The 23641-nt window shown below is 36.4% G+C and overlaps 1 protein-coding gene and 1 non-coding gene across 3 annotated transcripts in view; both read left to right on the forward strand.

The window, feature by feature from the left end:
- Nucleotides 1-23641, forward strand: part of NUP107 (nucleoporin 107) — a 47595-nt gene that overhangs the window by 13120 nt on the left and 10834 nt on the right. For both annotated transcript variants that reach the window (XM_055579988.1, XM_055579992.1), the window contains 13 exons: nt 1186-1313; nt 2262-2310; nt 8652-8723; nt 9121-9209; nt 11404-11482; nt 13018-13131; nt 15418-15508; nt 15653-15729; nt 17821-17880; nt 18631-18776; nt 18903-18951; nt 22791-22860; nt 23163-23281. In XM_055579988.1, the coding sequence (XP_055435963.1) occupies nt 1186-1313; nt 2262-2310; nt 8652-8723; nt 9121-9209; nt 11404-11482; nt 13018-13131; nt 15418-15508; nt 15653-15729; nt 17821-17880; nt 18631-18776; nt 18903-18951; nt 22791-22860; nt 23163-23281 (1143 nt within the window). The remainder of the gene's footprint in view (nt 1-1185; nt 1314-2261; nt 2311-8651; nt 8724-9120; nt 9210-11403; nt 11483-13017; nt 13132-15417; nt 15509-15652; nt 15730-17820; nt 17881-18630; nt 18777-18902; nt 18952-22790; nt 22861-23162; nt 23282-23641) is intronic.
- LOC129642615 (small nucleolar RNA SNORA38) lies at nt 21910-22041 on the forward strand. The gene has a single exon (XR_008709868.1). It is a non-coding gene; the product is annotated as a small nucleolar RNA SNORA38 (small nucleolar RNA).

The following is a 23641-nucleotide window of genomic DNA, read 5'->3' on the forward strand; positions in this document are numbered from 1 at the left end:
GATGGGCTCGATAAAGGACAGAAATGGTATGGACCTAACAGAAACAGAAGATATTAAGAAGAGGTGGCAAGGATACACAGAGGAACTGTACAAAAAAGATCTTCATGACCCAGATGATCACAAAGGTGTGATCACTCACCTAGAGCCAGACATCCTGGAATGCGAAGTCAGATGGGCCTTAGGAAACATCACCATGACCAAAGCTAGTGGACGTGATGGAATTCCAGTTGAGCTATTTCAAATCCTGAAAGATGATGCTGTGAAAGTGCTGCACTCAGTATGTCAGCAAATTTGGAAAACTCAGCAGTGGCCACAGGACTGGAAAAGGTCAGTGTTCATTCCAGTTGCAAAGAAAGGAAATGCCAAAGAATGCTCACACTACTGCATAATTGCACTCATCTCACACGCTAGTAAAGTAATGCTCAAAATTCTCCAAGCCAGGCTTCAGCAGTACATGAACTGTGAAGTTCCAGATGTTCAAGCTGGTTTTAGAAAACAGAGGAGCCAGATATCAAATTGCCAACATCTGCTGGATCATCGAAAAAGCAAGAGAGTTTCAGAAAAACTGCTTTATTGACTATGCCAAAGCCTTTGACTGTGTGGATCACAACAAACTGTGGAAAATCTGAAAGAGATGGGAATACCAGATCACCTGACTGCCTCTTGAGAAATCTGTATGCAGGTCAGGAAGCAACAGTTAGAACTGGACATGGAACAACAGCCTGGTTCCAAATAGGAAAAGGAGTCTTAGGAAAAGACTGGTACAAAAGTCTTTGTACCAGTAGGAGAATTTTTCTTAATGTTTTTTATATGGTATAAATTTTTCAGATAATTTGAAAGTATCTTATTTTTAATGTTCATTCTGCTCTGTTGGTTCATGATATATGATTTTACCAGGCATAGGTTAGATTTAGCCATCTTCTGGGTTGATCTACAGGGAGAAAAATGTACTCATGGCTGTTACTGTTGAATCTGAAGTCTAGAATATGTTAAACTTTTACATACATGCTCACCTAGACACACCTTACTTCAAAGTAAGGCCCTTTCTAGTGGGAATGTTATATTACATTTAATTTAAAAAGGCAATAGACAGGAAAAATTTGTAATGTAAATGTATACTTTTGGCACTATGTACTTGAAAAATACAAAGTTGTGACTCAGAATTACTTTGTGTCTTTAATTCAGGTAAATATACTGAATAAAATAGTGAGCCGAGCAACACCTGGACTTCAGAAGTTTTCAAAAACAGCCAGTATGCTCTGGCTTCTTCAACAGGAGATGGTCACATGGAGGCTGCTGGCTTCTTTGTATAGGTAAAGTTGTGTAGAACTCAGAAATAAACTGGTGATTAACTTAGAAGATAGAATAGGTGTGTTTGGAAATAGGTTCTGCCATTTTATCGGAGAAGGCAGTGGCACCCCACTCCAGTCCTCTTGCCTGGAAAATCCCATGGACAGAGGAGCCTGGTAGGCTGCAGTCCATGGGGTCGCTAAGAGTCAGACACGACTGAGCAACTCCACTTTCACTTTTCACTTTCACGCATCGGAGAAGGAAATGGCAATCGACTCCAGTGTTCTTGCCTGGAGAATCCCAGGGACGGGGGAGCCTGGTGCGCTGCCGTCTGTGGGGTCGCACAGGGTCAGACACGACTGAAGCGACTTAGCAGTTAGCAGTTCTGCCATTTTATGATGCTTATCTTGTCTAATGCCTTTAGTTGTCAGAGGTGAGTTAGGAGGAAAGAGGGGAATATTAAATCATAAAGTTGGTAACTACCAAAAATTGGATATTTGTAAAGATTTAAGGAAAGTGTTAAAAACACAGCAATATTTAGAAGAAGATAGATTAAGGAAAAAAGTGGCAGATACACTTGATATAATGTAGAAGTCTGAGAGAAGTTAACCAAATTTTTCTTAGATGCTCCTTGGTTTTGGCTCTCATTCTGTTCCTTTCTCATCCCAGTGAGAATACCTAAAGAGAAAATCGTATTTTTTCATTTTGGCCATGTGAAAACGTTACATTCAAAAGTTAAGTTTATGCATTAGCTGGTGGCCGTCAAAGACTTTGTATTGTGTTTATTTTTAGTAAATACTATTTTTGTCAATATAAGAGTCAGAAGGCATTTACTACTTGATTCTTGTTTTTAAAGCATGTTGGCTAAGTTACCCCAGATGGAATGCAAGTTTGTGCATGTGTTAGCTTAATGGTGATTTCATTTACTCTTGTGAAATAAGGCTTTTTCATTTTGTGTTGTTTTTCCCCAGAGACCGAATACAGTCTGCATTAGAAGATGAAAGTATGTTTGCAATTACTGTAAGTTTTATATTGTTTTTTCCTTTATAAATGCTTAAAAATTGAAATGGTTTTTATAGTAGAATTTGATTTTTGATGCTCCTCTAGAGTTTCTCCATTTTTAAAATTTTACAAGTAAATAAAAGATACAGTAAGCAAAACTGATGTACAGTGTAGAGTGAAAGGTGTAAGTCCTGTTTTATCCTTCGTACTGTTCAGTCTAACAAATCAGTATGTATCCTACCAGACATTTTCTTTGCATCTTTATACATATATATACACAGAAGTTTTATGGGAGTTTTTTTAAGATCAAGTTGAGAATGTCATTTTGAAATATTTAGTTAAACCTTGGGAAGAGCAATCACAGTGTTCTAAAACTGCCTTCCTTCAGACCAAGGACCCTCTAAGACAGTGAAGGGTGTGTCTCACTGAACTTGAAACATTGAATTTCTAGGAAATTTGAAGGAGTTGTCCCTTAGGCCATTCAGCAGAAGCTTTTTTTTTAGTGCAATTTGGGTGGGGTGTTGCAGTGACTTGGTTCCTAGCAAAGGTATTAGTTGTTGGTCAGTCGCCAAGTCATGTCCGACTCTTTGCAACCCCATGGACTGCAGCACGCCAGGTATTAGTCAGGTTGTTAAATTGTGCAGACTTGTTTGCAGTGCTGAATGTATTTTGTCCTCTTCTAGAGACTCCAAGCAGAGAGAAGATAGAGCCTAAAGGGAATGAGTCACCCGACTCTGTCTCATTCTGTAAATCGTCTTCTCATAGTTTTCTTCACCTCCCAGCAGACCTGTGGGAACCTAGCCACTTTGCCCCCCTTCAGAAGTCAGCACCTTCTACAATTAACTCCTGAACAACATGGGTCCACCTAATACGCAGATCGGTTTTTCCCCCACTAAACGCATACTACAGCATTACGCAATCTGCAGTTGGTTGAATCCTCAGGTGCAGAACCTCCAATACAGAGGAAACCAGCAGTGTAGAGAACCAACTGTAAAATTATATTTGGATTTTCAAGTACAAGGAGGATCGATAACCCTGACTAACCCTTGCATTGTTCCAAGGTCAAATGTATTTCTTTTTTTCTTTTAAAGCAAAATAATTTTCAAGTACCATAACTCCAACCTGTCAGAAGTCAAGCCCACTCTTGCTTTTCAGTGGATAGCACCATGACCAATGAACATTCCCTAAGCCAGCACTTCTCAAACTTTGCTGCGCACATCAGTCACCTGGGGATCTTGTTAACGTGCAGATTCTGATTAGGTAGGTCTGGGAGGGGCCTACGAGTCTGCATTTTTAACAGGCTCCCAGATGGTGCTGGTGTAGTTGGTCTGTAAACTGCACTTTGAGTAGCCAGGGTCTAGACTGGTCTCTGCCTCATCTCAGAAACAACTGCACGTTGTGTATCAGACTTTGCTGACTCTGTCTCTTCTGTTGCACTTCTGCTCTCTCATCTTGTTTCTCTTGCCACCACTTAAGCCAGAACTTTCATCATTTTTCTTAGGAATTATGCCAGTAACTTTTGTCTAGTCTCCCTGGCTTTCGTTTGGCAGGGATGGTTTGGGCGGGGGTTCTTTTTTTTTTTTTCTTTTTTACCATATAGTATGCTCTTATTTATACATGATACTGAGAGTTTTTATTTTTTTTATTTAAATTTTTAAAAACTTTATTATATTTTTGGCTGCACTGGGTCTTCATTGCTTTGTGTGGGCTGTCTCTAGTTTCGGTGAGCAGGCATCTCACTGTGGTCACTTTTCTTGTTGAGAAGTGCAGGTTCTGCGTGCATGGGCTTCAGTAGTTGTAGTCCGCAGGCTCAGTAGCAGCGGCTCAGGGTCTTACTTTCTCTGTGGCATGTGGAATCTTCCTGGATTTAACCTGTGTCCCCTGCATTGGCAGGCGAATTCTCATCCCCCAGGAAAGTCCACGGAGAGTTTTTATTATTCATCAATATAAATATATATTTTCAGGTCAATTCGTATAAGTTTACCTTATTTTTTCATAGTACGCTAAAGTATAAATGTACCATAATTTTTTTTAGACATTCTGCTGGACATACTTAAATTGTTCCAGTATTTTTCTTATAGTAATCAATGCAATGAACATTCGCACCTACACATTTGAGGATTTCCTATATTTCTGGAAGTGAAATCATTGGGACAAAGTTTGAGAGATTGTCGTGTTGCATTCCTAATGAAATGTACTAGTTCACACTGTCATAGTATGTGAAAATATTTGCTCTGCTATCAATCATTTGATTTTGCCAGTTGGAGGGGAAGTACCTCACTTTAATATGCATATCGTTAATCATTAATAAGATGGAGTGTTTTAATTCTGAAGTATTTATATTGTATGAATTCTATTCTTTGCTCACTTGTCTGTTCATGATCTTCTTTTTCTTTCCTCAACATGGTAAAGATAGTCTTTCTGTCACTTGTCTTTCAGCTTTGTTTCAGGGGTCTTTGTCAGGCAGGCATTTCCATCTTTAACTGATAACATCCATCCTGCTTTCCTTTATCATTCACCGTATCTTATTAAGGAAGGCCTTTCTTACCCATGTGAAAATTATTCTCAATGTTTTCTTCTACATGAAGTTTTTTTTCCGATACAAGAAGTTAATTCATCCAGATTGTTTGCGAAGGGAGCAAGAGATTTAACTTTTCCCCAATAGAGATCCATTTATCCTGACACCCTTTATTATATTTATGAAAGTGAAAGTCGTTCAGTCGTGTCTGGCTCTTTCTTACCCCCTGGTCTATACAGTCCATGGAATTCTCCAGGCTAGAATACTGGAGTGGGTAGCTGTTCCCTTCTCCAGAGGATCTTCCCAATCCCGGATCAAACCCAGATCTCCTGCATTGCAGGTGGATTCTTTACCAGCTGAGCCACCAGGGAAGCCCAAGAATACTAGAGTGGGTAGCCTATCTCTTCTCCAGTGGATCTTCCGACCCAGGAATTGAACTGGGATCTCCTGCATTGCAGGCGGATTCTTTACCAACTGAGCTATCAAGGAAGCCCTATCATATTTATACATAGATCTTTTTTGTTTTGATTGCTTTATTTGAAAACCAGGACTACACAACTGAGTCACTCTAGCTCAGGAGTTTTGCTATTTTAAGTCTTCTCTTCATTTTAAAAAACATTTGGGGTTATTTTTGCACACGTTTTCCCAGATAAACTTTTTCATTTCCTTTTTTAAAAATCCTTTTGGGAAATTTGTTGAAATAATATTGAATCTGTATATTAATTTGGGAAGACCTGACGTCTTAACTATGTTGGATTTTCCTATTCATGAATATGGCATCTCTGATTATTTAGATCTTTTATAGATTATGTAGATTTGTGCTCTTCATAAAAGTCATTTATAAAGGATTTACATTAATCCTGTTGAGAATGACTTTCCTTTCCTATTACATTTTCTAGTGATTTACATGTAAAGCTCATATTTGACCATCTTTTGGACCTCTTATTAGCTCCAGCAAGTTTTAAATTTGATTTTATTGGGTTTTCCCTGTTGGCAGAAATCATCTACTAATAATTAATTTCTTTTAATCCTTCTACTCTGGTATATTTTTAAGGAAAGTTTTACTCTTTATTTTTATTTTTTAATTTTTTTGACTGTGCTGGGTCTTCCTTTCTGTGCGTGGGCTTTCTCTAGTTGCAGCGAGCAAGGGCTCCTCTTGGTTGCAGTGCATGGGCTTCTCATTGCTCTGGCTTCTTTTGTTGTGGAGCACAGGCTGTAGGCCAGTGGGCTTCAGTAGTTGGGGTACACAGGCTCTGTGGTTGCAGCATGGGAGCTCTAGCGCTCAGGCTTAATAGTTGTGGCACATGGGCTTAGTTGCTCCACAGCATGTGGAATTTTCCTGGACCAGGGATCAAACCCATGTTCCCTGCATTCTCAGGAAGATTCCTATCCACTGTACCACCAAGGAAGTCCATAGTCTGTTATTCCTCTTACTTGCCTTATATCATGGGCCAAGAACTCCCATACAGTTATATCAATGATAGCAGGTATTCCTTTCTTGTACTTGACTTTTGATAAGAATGATTTTGTTTTAGTGAAGAATAAGAATTTTTTTTTCTCTTAACTAGCTGAGAGTTGCAGTCAAATGCTTTTCATCTTCTGTAGATGCCTGTTTTAAATGTATTTTATTTTTGGCTGCACTGGGTCTTTGTTGCCACATGGGTTTTCTCTAGTTGCAGCGCATGGTCTCTGAAGTTCATGGGCTTAGTTTTCCGTGGCATGTGGAATCTTCCCAGACCAGGGATCAAACCTATGTCCCTTGCATTGGCAGGTGGATTCTTAACCACTGGACCACCAGAGAAGTCCTATAGATAACTGTTTTAATTTATTGGCATAATGGTTTGCATTAATAGTTCTCCTAATGTTGAACTGTCCTCAAACAGAATAAACTTTAAGTCATGATATATTCTTAATAAATATGCTACTAAATTTTATTAGCTGATTTTTTTTAGAAGTTTCCCAAATATATTTTTTTAGTTACTTTTTCATATCTAGTTCTAATGCCTAGAATTGTGCCAGCTCTGCAGAACAAGTTCATACATCTTCCATCTTTGTGTGCGTGTGTGTGTGTGTGTGTATGTGTGCACGTGTGTGTGCGCTTTGTTCAAAAATTATAGTAATTAACCTGTTCTTTGAATCCTTAGTAAAAATATGCCTTTAAAACCATAAAGACCAGGTGCTCTTTTAGGGTTTAGTTGTTTTTGTGTTCTCATTACAAAAAGTGACCTATGTTTAAAGCAACTATGAATAGTCAAAAAAGAAGAAAAGATACTTTTATTTTATAATTAATGATTTCAACCACATTTGTTAACTTGCGTTTTCACTTAAGATACTTTAAAATATTTTTTCAATCTTTTAATTTATTTATTCTACAAATACTTATTTCATTCCCAGCTAGTGAGATGCACATCTTGGAAGATTATTTATCTTATATTTGGCTATTTATTGAACTCACTCACATGTTTTAATAGTTTTTGTTGATTATCATGCTATTCTAGGTAGGCATTCCTGCTAATCTACAAATAGTGATGACTGTGACTCTTCTTCCATATTTTTAACTACTTAGTGCTTCTTCTGGTTTTATATATTAGCTAGAACTTTTAATAGTAAATTTGAGTAATTTCAGCAATTATTTTTTCCATCTTCTGGATTCTAAAAGGAGTGTCTCTCTTTACAGTTAAGTAGGGAGGCCTGGCGTGCTGCGATTCATGGGGTCGCAAAGAGTCGGACACGACTGAGCATCTGATCTGATCTGATATTTGCTATACTGCTACTGCTAAGTCGCTTCAGTCGTGTCCGACTCTGTGCGACCCCATAGACGGCAGCCCACCAGTCTCCCCTGTCCCTGGGATTCTCCAGGCAAGAACACTGGAGTGGGTTGCCATTTCCTTCTCCAATGCATGAAGGTGAAAAGTGAAAGTGAAGTAGCTCAGTCCTGTCCGACTCTGAGCAACCCCATGGACTGCAGCCTACTGGGCTCCTCCGTCCACGGGATTTTCCAGGCAAGAGTACTAGAGTGGGGTGCCATCGCCTTCTCTGATATTTGCTATAGGCTTCAACTATGAATAGATACTCCATTACATTGGCAAAATATTCTTTTATTTCTAATTTATGAGGATATTTTTATCAAATGACATTTTGGCATCTATCAGGATCTCCTGGAGAAGGGAATGTCTACAGACTCCAGTATTCTTGCCTGGAAAATCCCATGGACGGGAGCCTGGCGGGTTACTGTCCATGGCGTCACAAACAGCTGGACACGGCTGAGCACACATACATGTTCACAAGATTCATGTGTATCTCTTTTCCTTGAACCATGAATAAGATGAATTAATAGATTTGGTCATTGTGTGTTATCCTTTTACTGTATTGCTTGATTTAACTTGTTAATATTTATGTCAAGTTGTCTAAGTCAGTCTTTAGAACCTTGAATTATTCCTAAGTTTTATTGTCCATCAACTTCAGTGTAGAATGAAAAGATTCAAAAATTTTTAAACATTAACTTCCTAATATGCCTCGTGACTGCATCCTGCCCTTTATTGTGAATTGTTTCATTTTGTTTTATGTTTTATTGTTCTCTAAAACAACATCTCTGGAGAAATAGAACTTAAAAATTTTAAGTGTAACCAAGAATTAAAATATCAAGTAAGAGTAGCTGCTCATTGATCTAGCAGTTTGAAATTTATTTATAAAAAATTTTCAAAGATGAATATACAGATTTGCTGTCTTAAAATAGTTATGGGTGATAAAATATACTTATTTCAGATTCTCTTTTACCATTCTGCTGAAATAATGTTCCTTGAGCATCTTTTTTTTTTTTTCCATCAAATTTTTAAAATAGGCTCTTAATGCCAGTGAAAAAGCAGTTGTGGAAGCATTGTTTCAGAGAGATTCACTTGTCCGACAAAGTCAGGTATGACTAGAGTTTTTACATTTTGGGGGCAAAATATGGAGAAAAGGTAAATGACATTTAAAAAATGAAGTTTTTTAGATTTGAAACTTTTTCCTTAAATTTTTTTCTTTTTCATCTTTTAATTTATAATTAAAAGGAAGTAAGCACCTTGTTTTTTGGTTTTCAAATAATAGCCCTAGCATTTACAGGAATAGCCTGTTAAAAACTGTATTATTCCTCTAGAAAATTTCTTTTGCCATAATATTTATACATCTTTAAAAAGTAAAAATAGTGGTAGAAAAAGTTATTGGTATTTTTTGAATTAGAAACTTTGTTTTAATTGTGGGAGTAGTACTACTTCAAATAAAATCCTTAACAAAATTTATAGTTAATGCTCTTTTTTTATCTCCTTCCCTAGCTGGTGGTAGACTGGTTAGAAAGCATTGCCAAAGATGAGATTGGAGATTTTTCTGATAATATTGAATTTTATGCAAAATCAGTATATTGGTAAGTCACTAAACTTTTATTCCTGAAGTCACTTAATGTTGATTTTGTTTATCCATCTTTCAACAACCATTTATTCAGTTCTTGCTGAATTCAGTCTGTGAGCAAAACAGATGACAGCCCTACCTTTATGAGATTTATAATTGTGCAAGAGTTAGACAGCAAATAAATATATCCTGTTAGGTGTTAATAGCTTTAAAAGAAAAAGGAATCAAGAGTTGATGGACAGAGGATAATAAGGGGAGTTATTTTAAGTAGAAGAGGTGACCAAGGAAAGCCTCTCTAGGGAAATAAGGTTACAGGTAGTAAGAGTAAGAGGCTTTTAAGAAATAAAGGAGGTCAGGCATGCAAAACTTGAGTGACAAGTGCTCTGGGCAAGAGCAGGAACTGCAGAGACTTTAAGAAGGTAAAGTATTTGCACATGAAGGCCAGTGTGAACACAGCAAAGAAAAAGAATAGTACTTAATGAGATTGAAGAGAGCCAGCTAATATATTGACAGTCAGCCGAGCTAAGGGTTTGGAACTTTATCCTAAATGTGATAGGAAGCCTTGAGAATAAAAGAATGACATGATCATGTTATCATGATCAAGCATTCATTTTCTTAATAATCATAGCTTGATCATCAAGAGAATTCTACTGTGTTTCTAGCTACTTATGTGTGTGTGTTTTTCCCCCTTTCCTTACATTCTGCAATGCTTCTAATTTATTGTTAAAACCTTGAAACCAGAAAGCAGCCCCCAGGTTAAAGGGACAGTTTATTTCAAGAGCTAAAGGAAAAGTTCACTAAATGTGAAGGAACTCAAAAAAGAGGGGATATATGTACACATATAGCTGATTTACTTTGCTGTACATCCGAAACTCACACAATATTGTAAAGCAACTATGCTCCAATAAAAAATAATGTAAAAAAGAGAAACATTTAGTTTGCCTTTGAATTCAGTAACGTGTATAAAGTCTGCAAATCAATTTTTTTCTGCTTAACTAGAAAATTAATGCTACCAAATATATATAGTTTTTAAATCTTGATTCGTGTTGACTTTTCTGAAAGAAATTTCCATTTTCAGAAAAAATTTTAAAAATGCTTGTTTAACTGTGTGGCATATGGAATCTAGTTCCATGACCAGGGATTGAACCCAGCCCCCACTGCTGCATTGAGAGTGTGGAGTCTTAGCCACTGGGCCACCAGAGAAGCCCCAGAAAAAAAAACTTTAAGTTAAAATATCTGTTAAGATTTTGGCAAGTTTTTACCTGTTGGTCTTTTTTTTTTTTTCCCAATCAATAAAAGAGAGTAGAGAATCCTAAAACAAAACCACACATACATGGTCATTTGATTTTTAATAAGGCATGGAAGCAGCCCAGGATGGAAAGAAATGTTCTTTGAACCAACCATACAGAGAAAACTGCGTATCTGTGTAAATAAAGATTAACCTTGATACCTCCCTTGCACCGTGTGTACATGCTAAGGTGCTTCAGTCGTGTCTGACTATGACCCTGTGGACTGTAGCCTGCCAGGCTTCTCTGTCCATGGCATTCTCCAGGCAAGAATATGGGAGTGGGTTGTCGTGCCCTCCTCCAGGGGATCTTCCTGACCCAAGGACCGAACCTGCATCTGTTAGGTCTAACCTGCATTGCCAGGTGGGTTCTTTACCACTAGCACCACCTGGGAAGCCCCCCTTGGACTGTACCCAATAGTTAATTCAAGATGGATCATAATCCCAGTTGTAAAAGCTAAAACTTAAAGCTTTTTAGAGGAAAATATAAGAGGACATTTTTGTGACTTGGAGAGTAAGTGATTGTCACAGAAAGCAGTAAAGGGGAAAGAGTGATTTGACTTTAACAAAATTAAAAACTTCTTATTAAAAGACATAATTGAGAAAATGAATTGGTGGCAAGCCACAGATTGGAAGAAACATAAAGAACCTGTAGTTCATAAAGAACTCCAACTTGTAACAAAGAGATAACCCAATAAAAAAGACAAAGATCTGAACAGATACCTTACACAAGCAGGTAAATAAATGGTCAATAAGTCATGAAAAAATGTTCAACATTGTTAGTCATCTGAGCTAAAATGCCCCTTTGTATTTAGTGTTGTGCATGTTTTTTCTGAGTTGGTACTCTTACTGTGACTTGACTTGATGCTTTAAGTAGACCTATACAAATAGTTCTTCTAAAAAGAAGTTGTACATATATTTTCAGGGAAAATACTCTGCATACCTTGAAACAGCGGCAGCTATCTTCTTATATAGGAAGTGTCCGTCCTCTTGTCACTGAATTGGTAAGTGTTCTTTGAAATGAAAGTTGCCCTCAAAGTTAAGTGATTTTCTTAAAGACAGAATTTTCTTCTCTTGGATCCTTGTTTTAGATTTCTGAAGGACTGCATATACTGTTTAACTCTTAAAAAGCACTAAGTTGCATTTGAATTTAATGGCATGTATTGAGCCCATCTGTGGCCAATGGATTGTAAATTGTAAAAGAGAATGTAGAAAGTATTCCTGATTTGCCAGCATTAAAACAAATTAATTTTGATCTTATAGCAAGTTTTAACTCTTTAACTATAAGATGGTGACCTGTGAAGGTTCTTCTGTGTAGAAAGCAGGGAGAGAAAATAAAGCTTTGTGAATTAGCTTGAGGTTAGAAAAAAGTCATTCTAGAATATGAGTAATGGGAGTAACAGTGGGTTTGAAAAAATGAGAGTCTAATAATTGTAGAAATGACAAAACAGAGCTTTGTGATAGGTGGAGGCATGTGAACTAAAAGTTTATAGTGAAGAGTGAGAGAAGTAAGTAAGAACTGAAAAAATGGACTAAAACTCTTTTACTCTATGAGTAAATAGAGTAAAACTCTATTTTGTAACAAAAGTGTGTTTTGATGAAAATTACTTGGAAACTACTGACAGTGCTTGTAATAAATTGTAGCAAAATTATCCCACAACAAACAACTAAAAATCATTTATCCTTAATTTCTGGAAAGTGATTTCCTTTAGTCAGAAAGAAACCATCTTCCAAAATTGAATGATTATATCTGCAAAAATATTTGTGGAACTAGCCAGTTGACCTATTATGCATTCCATTTTTTGAACTGATACTCATATTACTCAGTAACATTTGGAATAAGAATTACTTCCTCCCTTTAAGTCACATGAAAATAGCTTTTCATCTGAAATTCATCATGTAGATAATGTGTGCTCTTTGCTGCAGAAGTGAGGCCAGTGTTATCCTTAATGTTTAAATGCACATTTCTTTCTATTCATGAAAGGTAGTTAGGAATAACTGTCGGAGGGTAGAGGTATTTATCAGAAATCTATTTTACAATTTCTTTTGTTGGACATGGATTTATTTTTATGTACTTTTAATCCTATACTGGGCTCTCTTCTCATATATTCTCAGGAAGAACTATGTACCTTCTAGTCAAGGCATGCATTGTGATTCCTGGAGTTTCTCTGCTCATTCTCCATCTAGGCCTAATTCTACTTAGGATTAAGTTGGCCACATAGTTGCTACAGCAGGGTAGAGTTCAAGTCTACTTAAATTATGAGTAGAATTTCTAGAGTTTCTGTGCTGGGCTAGTGATCTCTCTGCCTTGCCTGACTAAGGCATGCAGCTTTGTGGACCAGTGGAGTCTGTTTTGAATGGGCAGCAGACAGTTATGTCTATTTGGAACATTTACCACTTTTTCATTCTGCTTGTTACCTAACTAAATTAAATTAGTTTATTTCAGTATATAAACTCAGGAGATGTTTATCATGTCTCGATGATGTTTAAATCATATATGTATATAAAGGATTTATAGTTGATTGATTAATTTTTGTAGGACCCTGATGCTCCCATAAGACAGAAGATGCCACTTGATGATCTGGATAGAGAAGATGAAGTCAGATTACTCAAATATCTTTTCACTCTAATTCGTGCTGGAATGACAGAAGAGGTAAATGATACATACCCTGCTTGTCCAGTGTCAAAAAGTCACAGACTGTAAGTTAGAAGGGATCTTTGTGACAACTTAGTATACTTCCTCAATGCATTAATGTTTTTCACAATATTTTCTGGGTCTAACACCTAACATTTTCAATGATAAAGAACACATTGTTTCAGAAAGCAGTGCACTTTAGTTTGCATATCTCTGGTAGAAAATTCTTTATAAGAAGTTAAGCCTTGGCTTCCCATATTTGTACTTTGTACTCTAGGCATAGCCTCATTATTTCTGGTTTGGATTTTTAAGGGTTAAGAATAAATCTGACCCTGATTGCTCTTCTAGTTGACACTGTGTAGCATTTGAAGACTATGATGCCCTCAAACTTCTTCCTTTTAACTTCACCTCTTTAAAATGTAACCTCCTTTGTGATAGTTAGATAGAAATATGTTAGTTCAAAGTGTTGTTTGTTCTTCTCTGTTATAAACCACCAGCATATATTAAATAATTTCTTATAGTAGTAACCCTTGGATTATTAAACATCATTCTTATTTTTTAATTAAGAAAAGAAGTAACATATATTCATTTATTCAGAAAATATTTAACGGCCAGCCACTGTGCCAAGCCACGAGCAGGATATTAGGAGTCACAATGGCAAATGAGATGTATTTTTAACAACAGAAAACAAAAATATAATCACATTACTGAGAGGCTTGAAAAACAAAAACTTTTAAGGTCCTACTGCTTTTATATAATCACAGATAGTGAGGTTTTAAATAAAAATTTACTTACAACCCTTTTTCTTTTGTACCTCTTTTTAACATAATTGTAAACACAGTATACCTCCAGGTTTTTTTTTTTTTTTTAATCTTTATGGAGATATAATTCAAATACTGTACTGTTCACCCACTTCAAGTGACTAACTCAGTAGTTTTTTGGTATATTGCAATATTGATTTTTTTCATTATGATAAAAGATATATAACAAAATTTGTCATTGTGACCATTTTCAAATGTTAATTTCAGTGGCATTAAGTGCTTTCATAGTGTTGTGCACTCATTACCACTGTCTGTTTCTAAAACTTTTTTGTCACTCCAAACAGAAACTCGAATCATTATGCAGTAATTTCCCATTTTTCCTTTCCCTCAATATTTGGTAACCTAATCTACTTTCTGTCTCTGTTAATTTGCCTATTTTAGCTATGATGTAAGTGGAATCATATAATATTTGCTCGTTTGTGTCTAGCTAATTTCACTTAGACAAATGTTTTTAAGATTCTACGTTCAGATTTTGTCCTGCCTTTTTTCAGATAACATATCGAATATTTTAAAAATATTTTTCCATGTTGCTACACTATAGCTTTAATTATAGCTTTTAAAACTTTTATGAGCCATAAATTCAAAATATGTTTGGAGTATGATGCTTTTTAACTGGTTGTATTAATCAGATTCTGTAGGTTCAAATGATAGAAACCTAACTCAGATTACTTACAAGCAGGGAATTGAGTGGTTCCTGGAACAGAGAAGTGTAGAGCGTTATATCTGGCAGGATCCCGGGACTCAGAAGATGTCATTAGATACTGTCCAGGCTCTTGACTCTGCATCCTCTCAGTGATTTCATTCTCAGGAAGCCATTTGTGTCAATAACAGCCACCAGCAGCTCCATCCTTATATCTTCGTGCAAGCGAACAACCCTAGCAAAAGGACTGTCTCTTTCCCAGTATCTCTGGCAAGAGTCCTAGGAGTGATTCTTGTTAGATCACATGCCTAATGGTTGAGTTCAGAGGTGGAATCATATGATCTACTCAAACCATGTGAACTAAATGAGGGAGAGATGGTTCCTGAAGAGATTCTGGACCAACAAACATGTGTCTTATCTCAGTGGTTCATCAGGTGCATCTGATTGGTCACATTTAACATAAAGACATATCATGTTTATGGCCTGAATGATCAGTAGCACCCCTGTCATTATAGAGACTGTTTTTACATAAATCAGGGGTCATCAACCTTCTTAACCCATTTGTCTTTAGCAGAATTAAATGCTTGCAGGTACCATGAGCATCTAGTGGTGAGCCTAAAATCAAAGAGCAAAAGGATTATTAGGGAAAGAAAGATAGGGACCACAGAAAGACATGCATGTGTGAAATGCCATTACTAATTTGTCTACACCATCCTTTTGTGACATCTGTGCCATAAGTTATATAATCCTTTGTTAAATCACTTATATTTTTCTACAAAGCACACGTATTTCTTTGGTACTGCATTGGTTATATGGCCAACCATCTTTTTATTGTTTCTAAAGGCACAGCGACTCTGCAAACGCTGTGGCCAGGCATGGAGAGCTGCAACACTTGAAGGCTGGAAACTCTATCATGACCCCAATGTTAATGGAGGTATTTTAATAGATTTTATTCTGAGAGTTGGGATATATTTAACTCTAAATAGCAATTTTGTGAAGTATAGCTTTTGTTTTTAGAAATTATTGAAGTAAGATATCATTTTAAACTGTAAACTTTATTTCTTTTACTATTTTATAGGAACAGAATTAGAACCTGTTGAAGGGAATCCATATAGATGCATTTGGAAAATAAGTTGTTGGAGAATGGCAGAAGATGTAAGATATAATAAAATATTTACTGATACTGATTTTTACTTTTAATACACAGAAGGCCTGCTGAAAATGCTGTGGAATTTTGAGAGTAGTTAAGAACTAAAGTTCCTGTTTTTTAGAACTTTCAGTCAGACTGAAGAATAGGGTAGGCTTTATTAATCAGAGGCTCAGAGTATAAAGCGTCTGCCTGCAATGCAGGAGACCTGGGTTCGATCCCTGGGTCGGGAAGATCCCCTGGAGAAGGAAATGGCAACCCACTCCAGTATTCTTGCCTGGAGAATCCCATGGACAGAGGAGCTTGGTGGGCTACAGTCCACGGGGTCGCAAAGAGTTGGACACAACTGAGCGACTTCACTTTCACATTCAGACACTAAGAGTTAAGTGCTGAAATAAGACAAAAATACAAAAAAAAAGAAAGAGTAGCAAATGAAGTCACAGAATAAGCACTGGGCTGGGTTCCCAAGAGAGCACTGAATCGATCTTTTAAAAATTTGAGTTATTGGTCATGAAAAACAGAGGAGGAAATTCTAAATAGGATGCCTAGGTTGGGAAAACTCAAGGGAAGGCAGGTCTGTCAGGTTGGAGCAGAAAGCTCACGAAAGGAAATATTGTCATTTCTGTTGTGACATGACCTATGCATTCCTAGCAGTCATTGCAGCAGGGCAAATGTTGCAGAAAATCCAGAGCTTTGAGGGAAAATGGAGTTAAGAGCACAGTACTCAAAAACCATCAATAATGCTTAAAAAGATAAAAACTTAATAAAAGTCACACAGTTTCACTCTGTTAAATAAACAAGAAATACATAAGTAACTGCAATAAATAGGCAGTTTACCTTAAAAAAGAACTGGAGTTTGCTTGTGGTACTGGATATGAGAGGGTTGCAGCTTGTGAGTTACCGAGAAGTGATAGGAGGTTGCTATCTGAAGTCAAACAAAATTGTAACAATTGATGCAAAAGGATTTAATTTAACACACACCTGGACAGCCCAGGGGGCTGGTAGATGTTTGAGGAGTGTCAGTTTTGTGTATTTCTAAGCGGCTTGGTTCAGTTAGGTGTTGTTTCCTGTATTCAACCAGTGTTTCTTGTGGATGAAATTGTGCATAAAAAAATGGGAAGTTTGTATTATGTTCAAATTGTTCCTTGATAAATCAATTGCATTGGAACAAATTCACATTTTCAAAACAAGCACTGTAGCCGAACTGACTGGGCAGGCAGTGGTGATCCTCAAATGCTGCTCTAAGATGACTGAAAAAGATTAAGAGCAGGCAATGGTGGTCCTCAAATGTTGCTCCAAGGAATGGGAACTTTGTACCATAGATAGTAGTGAGCCATCTAAACCTTGAGGGCATGTGGCAGCAGTGCTTTAAGAAGATTAGCATGGCAGTGGAAAATGGGCTTAAAATGGAATGAACTAAAGACTGAGAAACTAGTTAGAAGCCTGTCAGAATTATTCAGACACTAAGAAATAAGGGCCTGTCCTAGGTTACTTTGGCGAGTAGAAAAGAAAGGAACAATTTTGGTCAGGACCAGAAACTGGAAATAGAAGGCAGAGGAAGACTCAATTATGTAGTGAGAGTCTCTGAAGTCTCTTGTTTGGATGATGAGAAAACAGGAAATGTCATTAATAGAATCCAAAAGTAAAATGGGATAATTTGGTGAAAATAATTAATTGTGCTTAGGAATTTGATGCAAACTGGTACATGTCAGGCTCCAAGGGCCTTGTTTGATGTTCTTAGATCAGTATCAGGTAGTGTTAGGTATTTAGAAATTTTATAGGAGAAAACATCTATGCGGATTCTATCTGGAATAAAATTTGACTATAAAATAATCAAAGCATCCATTAGAGTTGAATCTGCTTTCACTCTGTATTTGAAATTTAGCTGTTTGACTTTTCTGGAAGATTTCATTATTGACTACATCAAACTAAGGGATCCTTCCTTCTTAGTCCCCTAGGAGATCTTTTACTAAAGTTTAGAAACTGTTTGGGAACAAATAAGTTCAGTTTAGAAGATACTGCAGAATTCCAGATTATGAAAAAAATTGACATACTGAGATAAACAGTAGTTAATTTTATTTATATTCATTGTATTTCAGGAGCTTTTTAATAGATATGAGAGAGCAATTTATGCAGCTCTAAGTGGGAATCTCAAGCAGGTATGCAATGTATCTTAATCTTTTTTCCTATGGAATGGAATCAGCTGAATAAAATATTCTAATATAGTAATCATATAAGCTTAAGCTAGTTTCTAAGAATAGCAATGATAAGATTATTATGAAATAGAATGGTAACTTGAGCTACTTAATTTGATGTATCCCATATCCCATATGATGTTTTAATCTGTGCAGTCAGACTTCAGTTTCTCAGAATTGTAAATATAATTACAATACACATTTATAACTTTTGTTACCATGGCTTTATCCAGAAATGTACCACCAAGGCACAGTATGACTTTGAATTGTCTCACGTATGTGTGCTTCTCAACCCCCTCTATCCCCTACATTTTATAGCTATTTTGAGGGATGTTATTTTAATTAGTTGAAACACCATCTTATATCAGCATGGAAAATTGATGCTATAAGAGTCCAAACTTCTTAGAAGATGTGGCTTGAGGGATCTCCCTAATGGTGGTTAAGACTCTGCGCTTCCACTATAGGAGCTGCTGGTTCCATCCCACTGTTTCCATGGGGGAACTAAGATCCCACATGCTGCCCACTGTGCCCCTCCACCAAAAAAAGTTGTGGTTTGGGGAGAAGTTGGAGACACAGGGTTATTTGGTGTGATAGTTTATAATCCATATGTTTTATGTTATTATAGTGATTTTATAGTTCATATCAAGAGGTTTCGCTGCTTTTCCTTTTTTTTGTTGACTGTGTCTGCATGTTTCTCTTTTGGAACGGGTAAAGCTGCTTCCTGTCTGTGACACCTGGGAGGACACAGTGTGGGCCTACTTCAGGGTGATGGTGGACAGTCTGGTCGAACAGGAGATCAGGACATCAGTAATGACTCTGGATGAAACCGAAGAACTCCCTAGAGAATATTTGGAAGCAAAGTGAGTCTATTGGCTTGTTTTTCATCATGAGGATTTGTAGTATGCTCTGAAGTTTTATTCTATAGTCTTTGTTCATATTATATATTAATGTTACTTTATCCGTTTTCTTGATTTTTGTTTCAAAAGTTGGACCTTAGAAAAGGTTTTTGAAGAACTTCAAGCTACTGATAAAAAGGTAAATATTAATGTTTCAGGATAATTGGAATCAGAAACTAAATGTTACATTGTTGTGTACTGTAGCTGAAAGGCACAAAAGTATGTGGAATCTTGTTATATTCTCTCTTTCTTTCCTCATGGCTTACTCAAGTAAGAGATTGCTTTAAAAGGAAGAAATTTAATTGCATATTTAAATGATATATCATTTCTGTTTATTTGGTTTAGAATTTATTTCATTGAAATATATGGCATGCATGTAGGCTAGTTCATTTCTTTCTTCTTGAAAAATTAAATGGGAATGGAAAGTTAACAAAACTTTATTTTCCTAGATCTCAAAATAATCTAGTATTTTTTAAAGTAATATTCTTAAAACTTTAAAAAAATGACCTTAGTATATACTTGTAACAAAATAATCTAAAAATGTATTATATAAGACCTTTATAAAATTTCCTCCCAGCCTCTTTTTGATTATTCTCATTCACTGAGATGATAAAACATGGATATGTATCCTTTGTATCCTTCTCCACACTCTTAGAAATATATGTAGATATTCCAATATAGGATTTTGTTTTTTGAGGTTGTTTTTCGTGTCATTCTACCTGCATTCGTTTATGGCTCCCTCCTTTGCCCCACCCCCTCCACCCCTGTTTAATGAGACTGTCTTTGAGTTAATGCATATAAATTTAACAACCTAACTTATTATTTTTAACAGGTATATAATATTCTATAGAATTATATATCCTTTTTTAATCATTCCCCTTTTGGTAATCATTTGGGTTACTTCTAGCATTGCGGTGAATGTTCTTGTTAGTCTTATTTATGCTTATCTACGAGTCCTGTTTCTTTACAATAAGTTTTCTGAAAGCAGGGCTGCTGAGTTAAAGGGTATATGTATTTCACATTAATTCCCCGGTTGTAGCAATTAATTCATATTCCTACAAATAAGTTATTAATATGACCATTTCCCTACCTTCTCACTAGCCCCACATGTCATACTTTGTTTGTTTTTGCCAACCCATCAGAGAAGGTGGGAAGTAGAAACTCACTGTTCTTCTCATATTTCCCTGTCTATTCATAAGGCTGAGCAAGTTTTCCTGTGTTTATTGACCATTTTTGAATTTCCTATTTAGAACTTGCACTAATTTTTCTGTTGAATTTTATCTTTTCCTTTTTATTGTATAAGATCTCTTTGTATAGTGAAAAAAGTTACTTTCTCTATCAAATTTTTCTTTTTTTTTTAAATCAGTCTGTTTTGGAGATTCTAGCAAATGAAAATAATTCATTTTATTTTCCAGCAAATGAAAGTCAAGGAATAAATACAAATCTAAAAAGAGGGGAACGTTTACATATGATAAAAGTATAAATCTAGAAAATTTGTGACTCAATAAGTTACTATAATTAAGAGCATTTTTAAAGTATCTAAATTCAAGATAAAGTTATGAAAAAATTATAGCCTTTTTATACTTGTTACAGCTAGTAAGAAAAGGATTTCAGTTCAGTTCAGTCACTCAGTCGTGTCTGACTCTTTGTGACTCCATCAACTGCAGCACACCAGGCCTGACTGTCCATCACCAACTCCCGGAGCCTACCCAAACTCATGTCCATTGAGTCGGTGATGCCATCCAGCCATCTCATCCTCTGTCGTCCCCTTTTCCTCCTGCCCTCAATCTTTCCCAGCATCAGGGTCTTTTCAAATGAGTCAGCTCTTCGCATCAGATTGCCAGAGTATTGGAGTTTCAGCTTCAGCATCAGTCCTTCCAAAGAACACCCAGGACTGATCTCCTTTAGGATGGACTGGTTGGATCTCCTTGCAGTCTCTTGCAGGGACTCTCAAGAGTCTTTTCTAACACCACAGTTCAAAAGCATCAATTCTTTGGTGTTCAGCTTTCTTTATAGTCCAACTCTCACATCCATACATGACTACTGGAAAAACCATAGCCTTGACTAGACAGACCGTTGTTGGCAAAGTAATGTTTCTGCTTTTGAATATGCTATTTAGGTTGGTCATAACTTTCCTTCCAAGGAGTAAGCGTCCTTTAATTTCATGGCTGCAATCACCATCTACAGTAATTTTGGAGCCCCCCAAAATAAAGTCAGCAACTGTTTTCACTGTTTCTCCATCTGTTTGCCATGAAGTGATGGGACCAGATGCCATGATGTTAGTTTTCTGAATGTTGAGCTTTAAGCCAACTTCTTCACTCTCCTCTTTGACTTTCATTAAGAGGCTCTTTAGTTCTTCTTCACTTTCTGCCATAAGGGTGGTATCATCTGCATATCTGAGGTGATAGTTCTCCTGGCAATCTTGATTCCAGCTTGTGCTTCCTCCAGCCCAGTGTTTCTCATGATGTACTCTGCATGTAAGTTAAATATCCCCCAAAAGTCTCATTTAAATTACTGACCAAAACTGTAAGATGCCTAGGAATAAATGGCCAAGGGTTGAGTACCTCCATTAAAGAACGATAGAATCTTATTGAAAGACACAAATAAATAGATTTAGCACATTCCTGGATGAGATGATTTGTTGTTAATATCAGTCATTCCAAAGTTAACATTGAAACCTATTGCTTTGGGGTATTATTTCTGGACAGAAAATTTCCATGTAAAAGAGTAAGTGAAAATAGAAATAAGATTTAGAAAAGAATAGTAGTTATGTTGTTCCTTAATAATAAAATAATAAAAAAGATTTAATAAAACAGAATGGAATTGGCACAGGAATAAATAGATCATCAGAACATAAAAGTCTGTATTAGATTCAAATATATATGAGAACCTAAGGACAGATGACCTTTCCTTTCAGATGAAGAGGGGTGGTTTATTTACATATATGGTATGGACATAATTGATTTTCCATCTGAAATAAAACAGAGCTAGATCTCTGTCTCGTGACATGCATTACAATCAGTTCTAGGTGGAGCAGATATTTGTAAAAAAGACAGAAAGACTGCTGGAAGAAAATTTAGACAAATAAAAATTAAAACCCTCCTACAAAGGCAGGTCTATGGTTTCCTATCTTTTGGACACATAAGAATTGGAGGCAAGGAAATGTGGATTTGGAGAAGTCTGGTGCGAGCTTCCTTGCTGCAAGCTCAAGATTAACCATCCCACATAGAAAAAAAAAAAATTGACCAAAAATATAGGAATTATTTTCTTTAGGAAAAAAATCTAACAGCAGGTTACTTGTAAATTTTTTCTACTCTGTGCCTAATCACTATTTTGATGGATTTTATTGGTGCCATTTGCAGATGAATGCTTTCAGAAACCACTGTTTATGTTGAAGGACATCTTATAGTTTATTTTGCTTTGGTCACCTGTCCCCTTCTCTTCTGGTTCACCATGGATGGTCAAGGAAAACAGTAAAATACATTAAAACAAATAAAAGTTTCATAACATTCACAGAGATTAAATTGTTTTATCACAGTTCTCTGTTTCAAAAAATAATGTTCAACCTTGAGTCCCAACGGCAGTATCTTTCTCATACTTTATTTAGGTTTCCTAATACCCTTCATTTCTAGCTTTTTCTTTGTCTGCATGCACGTGTGCTAAGTGGCTTCAGTCGTGTCTGACTCTTTGTGTCTCCATGGACTGTAGCCTGCCAGGCTCCTCTGTCCCTGTGATTCTCCAGGCAAGAGTACTGGTGTGGGTTGTCATGCCCTGCTCCAGGAGATCCTCCCGACCCGGGGATCGAACCCATGTCTCCTACGGCTCCTGCGTTGCAGGGTGACTGTTTTACTGCTGAGCCACCGGGGAAGCCCTTTGTTTGTATATGTTCCTTCAACACTGTATGTTTTTAGCTTACCAATGAGTATATGCTACAGAATGACCATAATAAATTTATAGAAAATGTAAAAATTTTTTCAGAGAGTTCTAGAAGAGAATCAAGAACATTATCATATAGTTCAAAAATTCCTTATCCTGGGAGACATTGATGGTAAGATATATTTTATTTTACTTTGCATGAGTTCTTTGGTTTTTTAAAGTAATTTTCTAAAAAGTTATCAAAGCAGTGCATATGACTTACCACATCTTGTCATCTCTTTCAACCTATTTGACTGCAACTATATAATTTTTAGAAAATAAAGTTCGAATTTAATCCAGAGGCTGTTTTATATGGTAGTTCATAAGACAGTGAATTGATAGAGTGCTATATGAATATAATAAATGTCCTTGGATAGTGTTTATATCTCTTTTTTGGTTTGTATCCATCTAAATCTTTGCTTTAATGGTTTGTAGGTTTGATGGATGAATTTAGCAAATGGCTTTCCAAAAGCAGGAACAGTCTACCTGGACACCTCCTCCGCTTCATGACTCACCTCATTTTGTTTTTCCGCACTCTGGGACTACAGACCAAAGTAAATAAAAATGAGTTGTATACTCTTCTCTGCAAGGCTGACGCTTGATACATCTATTGTCAGGAAAACATGCTACTTTGGGGTTTTGTTTTCTAGAAATGGTGACCATAGTCTCACATTGTCGCTCAGTGATAACTCACTGCAGATGACTCATCAATGTTCTAATCTGTGAGTACAGAGTGCTGATGGTTACCTGGTTTGGAGACAGTTTATAACTTCAGTCCTCATCAGTACCCAACTCTAAATCAACCAGCTAAGCTAACTGAACCAGACTAAGTTTTCTGTGGGATTTTAAACCTTTGTTTTCTTTCTTTTTCTTCTGTCCTAAGTGATTGGTAACATTTTGGGCAGAGTATGCAT

The sequence above is a fragment of the Bubalus kerabau genome, chromosome 1 (genome assembly GCF_029407905.1).
Source record: "Bubalus kerabau isolate K-KA32 ecotype Philippines breed swamp buffalo chromosome 1, PCC_UOA_SB_1v2, whole genome shotgun sequence".
Taxonomy (NCBI): domain Eukaryota; kingdom Metazoa; phylum Chordata; class Mammalia; order Artiodactyla; family Bovidae; genus Bubalus; species Bubalus kerabau.